The sequence below is a fragment of the Aedes albopictus genome, chromosome 2, assembly GCF_035046485.1.
Source record: "Aedes albopictus strain Foshan chromosome 2, AalbF5, whole genome shotgun sequence".
NCBI lineage: Eukaryota > Metazoa > Arthropoda > Insecta > Diptera > Culicidae > Aedes > Aedes albopictus.
In genome coordinates this window covers 276995080-277003904 of record NC_085137.1, presented here as the reverse complement: position 1 = coordinate 277003904, position 8825 = coordinate 276995080, and the positions used below count along the sequence as shown (strand labels likewise).

At 46.4% G+C, this 8825-nt stretch overlaps 1 protein-coding gene across 1 annotated transcript; it reads left to right on the top strand.

Moving 5' to 3' along the window:
• Positions 1-4437: 4437 nt before the first annotated feature.
• LOC109400588 (uncharacterized protein K02A2.6-like) lies at positions 4438-8601 on the top strand. Its single transcript, XM_062848212.1, has one exon. The coding sequence runs from the start codon at positions 4438-4440 to the stop codon at positions 8599-8601; it is 4164 nt and encodes a 1387-aa protein (XP_062704196.1).
• Positions 8602-8825: the final 224 nt, after the last annotated feature.

Sequence of the window (8825 nt, the reverse complement as noted above, 5' to 3'; positions counted from 1 at the left end):
GATGATGATGATGATGATGATGATGATGATGATGATGATGATGATGATGATGATGATGATGATGATGATGATGATGATGATGATGATGATGATGATGATGATGATGATGATGATGATGATGATGATGATGATGATGATGATGATGATGATGATGATGATGATGATGATGATGATGATGATGATGATGATGATGATGATGATGATGATGATGATGATGATGATGATGATGATGATGATGATGATGATGATGATGATGATGATGATGATGATGATGATGATGATGATGATGATGATGATGATGATGATGATGATGATGATGATGATGATGATGATGATGATGATGATGATGATGATGATGATGATGATGATGATGATGATGATGATGATGATGATGATGATGATGATGATGATGATGATGATGATGATGATGATGATGATGATGATGATGATGATGATGATGATGATGATGATGATGATGATGATGATGATGATGATGATGATGATGATGATGATGATGATGATGATGATGATGATGATGATGATGATGATGATGATGATGATGATGATGATGATGATGATGATGATGATGATGATGATGATGATGATGATGATGATGATGATGATGATGATGATGATGATGATGATGATGATGATGATGATGATGATGATGATGATGATGATGATGATGATGATGATGATGATGATGATGATGATGATGATGATGATGATGATGATGATGATGATGATGATGATGATGATGATGATGATGATGATGATGATGATGATGATGATGATGATGATGATGATGATTTCAGAAGATGATGAACCTGAAGAACTTCGAGAATCACCAACTGAGAGGAAGATCAAGCGGAAGAAATCGGGAGCAGAAGTAGGTTAGCCTTCATCCAAACGCCCGACTAGGGTGATAAAGTTACCTGTTTGATTTAATTCATAATTTACATCGCTGTATTACGATATGGGACACTTAACATGTCAGGATAAATGTTGTGTGACTAGAACATGCACTTGAAGATTCTTTTTTTTCTTGAATAAAATTTTGTTTTGCTATTTTATTCCCAAGAAACAATTTTTGCTTTTAGAAATGTTTCTCAAAACAACGTTATTAAAGTGGAAGTCGTGTTATACATATTTGGATAATTTAAAAAAAACTGTTCTTCAACTCTTGTTCGCCCAAAAATGAGAATCTATTCAACGTCATCCGTTCCATAAGTACGATGAAATGAATGTTTATCCAATGATCGTACATCGGTTGTGCAACTCTTGTTCAACGTTAGAATCATCAGCAATTTACACAAACATTAAACTTTACTTCAAGGTTTTTCAAACAATGTTGTATGACGCTATTTGTTTAATCATTTAAGAATGGTTTTAGAAACCGTTATTGTGCACTAGCAGCATAGCACATAGCGAGTCGAGTCGAGTCAAGTACAAGACACTGAAGACGACCTTACAGTTGAGGTCGAAATACGTATCTGTCAAAGGATGCACATTCTTAGTGGAATTCAAAGGAACCGTACTTAAGGTGAATACATGACGAAGCCACACCTCGAATTTTCAAAAGCATAAATCTAAAGAATCGAATGTCGGTTTGAGCTGAAAAGTTGATCGATTGGTTACCCGCTGGTGATGACCAATCGATCAACTTTTCAGCTCAAACCGACATTCGGTTCTTCAGATTTGTGCTCTTGAAAATTCGAGGTGTGGCTTCGTTATATATTCACCTTAACGCGATTTTCTTTTTTACTTATCAAAATATCTCTGACATGGCTCTTCATATGTATTATTTTGAGCTACGTGTGGAGAAACCCCTGCGCTGACTACGCCTGTGTTCTATTTTTCTGTACACACACAAACACTCGCATCGAGAGAAGAAGACGTCAGTCATTGTCAGCTCGTGGTTCAGTTAGAACGAAATAAAAATCAACTCGCTATTTGTTAAGTAAAACTATCGTTTCCTTTTTATTCGCGGCACGAAACCCACATTGGTGACCCCACTGGTTCGTTAAACGTTTTTCACGTCCGAAAGTCGGTTCGTTAGTCGCCTTATCCGAAGGAAATCGGTCGGAATCGAAAATCGATAACATTTGCATTCGCCGATTCAAAATGGTGGACGCCGCAGTAGCGGCAGCAGCAGCAGCTGCAATGACGCAAGCGCAACCACACAACCTGACGGCAGCCGCAGTCTCTGTCAAACTCCCGGATTTTTGGAGAAATGATCCGGCAATGTGGTTTGCGCAAGCTGAGGCGCAGTTTGTGTTAGCCGGAGTAGTTGCAGATGAAACAAAATACTACCACATCATAAGCAAAATCGACCAATCCGTAATATGTCATATTGCGAATTTGGTTCAGAACCCACCGGCAGCGGACAAATATAAAAAAAGTGAAGGACCGCCTCATCTCTCGCTTTGCTCAACGCGTGTGACCTGGGAGATATGCGCCCCACACATTTGTTGGCCCGCATGCAGGAGTTGGCGGCCGGTTTTAACATCAGCGACGATGTCATGAAAGTCTTGTTCCTTCAGCGTATGCTTCTTTATGGCTCTACGTCCGCACTGGGACTTGGCCTGCCTCGCTTCAACTTAGTGTTCTTTGAGCACTTCCACAGTTATTAATTGAAGGGCTTTCTTTGCCTGCCATTGCATGAATTTGTATATTGTGAGGCAAGTACAATGATACTCTATGCCCAGGGAGTCGAGAAAATTTTCCGACCGGAACGGGAATCGAACCCGCCGTCTCCGGATTGGCGATCCATAGCCTTAACCACTAGGCTAATTGGAGACCCGTATGCCCGAGAGAATTAAACCCGTGTTGACAATTAGCGAGGACGCTCTCACGAAAATTGCGGAAATGGCAGACAAAATGTTGGAGTCGTCGAGTTCTGCCACAGTGGCGGCAACGTCGCCCGCTTCTTCAGTGATTCCCGGATTCGGGCTGAGTGCTATTCAGGAACAGATTGCCACTCTGACTACCGAAGTTCGTCGCTTGAAAACTAGTGGACCAAGAAGCCGCTCATCATCATGGACTCGCCGAGGATCGAATGAAAACGTTTGCTGGTATCACCGGAAATATGGGCGAAATGCTCACCAGTGCCGGGAGCCTTGTTCTTTCGCCGGTTCAAAAAACTAAATCAGTGTCCACCCGGAGCGGCTGAAGTGGACGCTATTTCTGAAAGCCGCCGTCTTCACATCTACGATCGCACCAGTAACTGCCGTTTTTTGATTGATACCGGATCGGACGTCTCCATAATCCCCGCCACAAGAAAAGAGCGCTTGAGAGGCCCAACATCATTCCGGCTGCATGCTGCAAACGGAACAACTATCAAGACGTACGAATCCAGATTCCTGACTACAGACTTGGGCTTGCGACGCCGTTTTTGTTGGAACTTCCTCGTAGCTGATGTAGGGACTGCGATCATCGGCGCAGACTTTCTCGCATTCTTTGGTTTTCTCGTTGACCTCAAAAATCGCTGGCTCATCGACAACAAAACAAAACTCCACTCTATCGGTGGATTAGTATCTACTTGTCTGTACGGAATAACAACAATCAACAGTGACCATCCATTTCGAGATCTTTTGCATGAGTACCGCGACATAACGCTGCCGTCAACGATGCGAGAAGCAGTGAAAGAACGTGAAGTCAAGCACTACATTGTTACAAAAGGTCCTCCTGTCGCTTCAAAAGCACGAAGGTTAGCTCCGGATAAGTTGGAGGCTGCAAAGAAGGAATTCAAGGTTATGTCAGAACTAGGATTGTGCCGACCGTCTAGTAGCCCTTGGGCAAGCCCGTTGCATTGCGTGCCAAAGAAAAACGGTCAGTGGCGTTTCGTAGGCGATTATCGTGCGTTGAATAAAGTAACTATTCCAGATCGTTACCCTGTGCCACACATTCATGATTTATTGAATTCCCTTCAGGGTAAACGCATTTTCACCACGATCGATCTAGAACGCGCCTACCATCAAGTACCGGTACACGGAGACGATATTGCAAAAACTGCAGTTATCACACCGTTTGGCCTATTCGAGTTTTTGACAATGCAAAATGGCCTGTGCAATGCTTCACAGACATTCCAGCGGTATATGCATCGAATATTCGGCGATCTAGAATTCGTCATCGTTTTTATTGACGATATCTGCATTGCTTCGTCGTCGGAGGAAGAACATCGAAACCACGTACGCGTTGTGTTCGAACGTTTGCAAGAGAACAGATGCAGATTCGCACAGTCTCAGGTGGATGTCATAATTTCTCAGTGTAATGTTCTACCTATCACTATACATACTTTGACCCTTTGACATGTATTACCAACCAAACTTGAACTGATGATTATTAAACGTGTTTGTACCGAGTCCGAACGTTCTTACTTTTACTCCGCGTCCGATCGTCTTCTCTCCGCCGATACAACAGTTTTGGCCGACGAGGATGGCGCAACAGCCACAAGGAGGTGCTCCGCAAGTGAACCCTGGTGCTCCGCCACCGAACTTCCACATCGACGCCTTCGATCGGAAGAAGATTCGGTGGGCGCGATGGGTGGAGAGGTTAGAGACAGCGTTCGTCATCTACGGGATCGGTGCGGAAGAATTGCGTCGTAGAAATTTGCTGCTGCATTTGATGGGTCCCGACACGTACGACATTGCCTGTGATAAAGTGGCTCCACGAAACCTGCGCAACATGACGTACCAACAGATTGTCGATGTGCTCGAGGGACATTTCAATCCCCAACCCCTCGAAATTAGCGAGAACTTTAGGTTCAAATGCCGTCGGCAGGGGGACAAGAACGCTAGTTCCCCGGACGAGACAATCGATGAGTACCTTGTTGCTTTGCGAAGGATAGCCGTAACCTGTAATTTCGGGAACTACCTGGAGACCGCTTTGAGGAATCAGCTTGTGTTTGGGATGAAGCGGAACGACATCCGGAGCCGCCTACTGGAGCGACGTGTGCTGACGCTGACGGAGGCGAGGGACATTGCCGTCGGAATGGAGTTGTCTCTCAAGGGAGGCGCCGAAATCGAAGGAGCTCTCGCCAAACAGGAAGTACATGTCCTACAACAACCACCAGGTAAGCCTAAGCATAAGAAAGTGGGAGGATCGAGTCACGCAGCAGGCAAGTCCGCGGGTGACCTACACTGCTATCGCTGTGGCGATAAATCACACCTAGCGATGAAATGCCGGCACCAAAACACAGTGTGTTCTTTTTGTAAAATAAAAGGACACCTTGAGCGTGTTTGTATGAAGAAATCTGCTGCGAACAAAGGGGATAGCAGCCGGCATGGTCCGAAGCCGGGTTCAGCGCGGACAAGTTACATTGAACTTCGTGAAGACGCAGGAAGATCTGATGCTGCTTCTGGTGGGGATATTGTTGTTGGGGAGATTTGTACAGTGGAATCACGATCGTTGGAAGGAAAAATGTGGCTGCCGGTGAAGGTTTGCGGTGTCGAGATGCGCTTCGAGGTCGATACGGGAAGCCCGGTCAGCATAATCAACTTCCAGTGCTATAACGAATGCTTCCGTGGAATGGTTCTACGAAATAGTGACGTGAATCTTGTCAGCTACTGCAACACCGACATTCGCGTCAAGGGGGTGCTAGATGCGGACGTGGAATTCAACGGATCAAAATCGCGTCTGCCGCTGTACGTTGTTGACTCTGGGAAGCATCCTCTATTGGGCCGTGAGTGGTTGATGGTTCTTGCGGTTGATTGGAATTCTGTGTTGCGGAACACATCCACAGTCCACTCGATCAACCCACCTGCGGCGTCTCCGTCTGTTGCATTGAATGAACTTTTTCAGACTTACGGAAAGGTTTTCGAAGATTCGATAGGTAAAATTTCTTCTGTGCAGGCTCGTCTCACTTTGAAGCCGAATGCGACTCCGGTTTTTCTGAAGGCGCGGAAGGTCCCTTTCAATTTGCAAAAGGCAGTGGAGGATGAACTGGACAAGTTGGTCTCCGAGGGCGTCCTAACCAAGGTAGACAACAGTAACTGGGCAACTCCTATTGTTCCGGTTAGGAAATCAGAGAACCGAGTCAGAATATGCGGGGATTACAAACAGACGGTGAATCCCAACCTGAAGGTCGATCGACATCCTCTACTTACTGTTGACGAGCTGTTTGTGTCTCTTGCCGGTGGCGAAAAGTTTTCTAAGATCGACCTTGTTCAAGCGTATCTCCAGTTGGAAGTTGCCCCGGAAGACCGAGAGATTCTAACATTGAATACGCACCGAGGACTATATCGTCCAAATCGTCTCATGTACGGTATTTCGTCCGCTCCCGCAATATGGCAACGCCAGATCGAGATCATCCTCCAAGGAATCGAAGGTGTTACCGTATTCTTAGACGATATTAAGGTCACAGGGCCGACCGATGCGATTCATCTGGCTCGCTTGGAAGAAGTGCTGCGTAGGTTGGACCACTACAATATCCGGGTGAATAAGCAGAAGTGCGAGTTTTTCGTCGACCGTATCGAATACTGCGGATATCTCCTCGATCGAGAGGGGGTTCACAAGATGCCGAAGAAGATGGATGCAATCCAGGAGATGCCGCGACCCCGGAATAAGGACGAAGTGCGATCATTCTTAGGTTTCGTCAATTACTACGGCCGCTTTTTCGACAATTTGAGTAGCACGCTGTATCCGTTGAACAACTTGTTGAAGGATGCGGTTGACTACAAGTGGACGAAAGAATGTGAACGTTCCTTCAGCGCTGTCAAGCAGCAGATGCAGTCGGAGAGGTGTTTGGTGCATTACTCGCCGGAGTTGCCGTTAGTCCTGGCTACGGACGCTTCACCGTACGGCGTGGGAGCCGTGTTGAGCCACGTCTACCCGGATGGTTCTGAACGGCCAATACAGTTTGCATCTCAGACACTGAATCAGACACAACAAAAGTATATGCAGGTCGACAAAGAGGCTTACGCCATCATCTTCGGTGTCAAAAAGTTCTTCCAGTACTTATACGGGCGAAGATTCATCCTGGTGACGGATAACCATGCGATTACGAAGATTTTCAATGAACACAAAGGGTTGCCAGTGATGTCTGCATTGAGGATGCAACATTACGCTACGTTCCTGCAGTCCTTTGACTACGAAGTTCGGTTCCGGAAGTCCGTCGATCATGCGAATGCCGATGCAATGTCCCGATGTCCACTCAAGCAATCCGTTCCGGAAAACGTCGTGGAAGAATCGGACGTGGTGGAAATGAACCAGATTGACGCTCTACCGTTAACTGCAGATGAGTTGTCGCAGGCAACATCGGAAGACCGAATCGTGCGAAACCTGATGCAGGGGCTGCGGCACGGACAAGCTGTCGAGGGAAAAGATCGTTTTGGAATAGATCAGTCGGAGTTTTCGATTCAGAACGGATGTTTGCTGCGAGGAATACGTGTGTACGTTCCAAGTTCGCTTCGAGAACGGGTACTGAAGGAGCTTCACTCGACTCACTTTGGCGTTACGCGTACAAAATCACTAGCAAGAGGATTCTGTTGGTGGATGGGAATTGATCACGACATCGAGTCCATGATTTCAAACTGCGCGGATTGCCAAGCTGTACGTCCTGAACCAGCGAAAGTTCTGCCACATCCATGGGAGCCAGCGACCGTACCTTTCCAGAGAGTTCACGCGGATTTCGCGGGCCCGTTCCTTGGCTCCTATTTCTTCATAGTCGTCGACGCCTACACGAAGTGGCCTGAAATCCAAGTCTGCAATTCAATCACAGCCGAAAGTACAGAACGAATGTGCCGGGAGATCTTCAGCCGCTTTGGAATCCCTACGGTGTTTGTGAGTGACCACGGAACACAGTTCACGGCGGATTCGTTCCAGAGATTCTTGAAGCAGAACGGAATAACACATAAGATGGGTGCCCCCTACCACCCGTCGACAAATGGACAAGCTGAACGTTATGTTCAGACTTTTAAACAGAAGCTCAAGGCTCTTCGTTGTTCGAAGTCACAACTGGATGTAGAACTTGCCAATATCCTGATGACCTATCGGAAGATGATCCATCCGTCAACCGGACAATCCCCATCCATGATGATGTTCGGAAGACAGATCAAATCCCGCCTGGACCTGATGCTACCGAAGAATCCGGGAAGAAGACCAACAATCCCCGTTGCCCGTTCGTTTTCCGACGGGGACAGAGTACGAGTTCGCGATTTTCTTTCGGGAAATAAGTGGCAATTCGGCACAGTTGTGACGAAAGTGGGCAAACTCCGATACTCCATACGACTTGATGACGGTAGGCTTTGGGAGAGACACGTCGATCACATGGCCAGCGTGGGACCGAATCTCAAGCCATTCAAAGAAAGTGTACCACGAGCGATGGCCGAGGATAACTACGAGCTTATTGACCCTGTTCCACCTGCTACTGCTGCTTCTCGTGGTGGAGGTGAAGGATGTACGACGGTAGCTGCAGATGATCAATTCGATCCTGGCGCACTATCACCAAGGCAACGAGCAACTGCACCTGTTCAACCCGTGGCGAACGGTGAGCAACGACCACATGCCGTGGTATCCGATGGCAATGGGCAGCAACGCAACGAAGGACCGTTGAGACGATCCACAAGAGTAGTAAAACCCCCTCAAAGATTGAATCTTTAATTTTTTTGCATTGTATAACGTCCTTTTCACGAGGGGGAGAGTTGTCATAATTTCTCAGTGTAATGTTCTACCTATCACTATACATACTTTGACCCTTTGACATGTATTACCAACCAAACTTGAACTGATGATTATTAAACGTGTTTGTACCGAGTCCGAACGTTCTTACTTTTACTCCGCGTCCGATCGTCTTCTCTCCGCCGATACAACAGTGGAGTTCCTTG

Excerpts from the sequence above, each read along its gene's own strand:
- LOC109400588 (XM_062848212.1), top strand. The coding sequence starts at position 4,438 with ATGGCGCAACAGCCACAAGGAGGTGCTCCGCAAGTGAACCCTGGTGCT.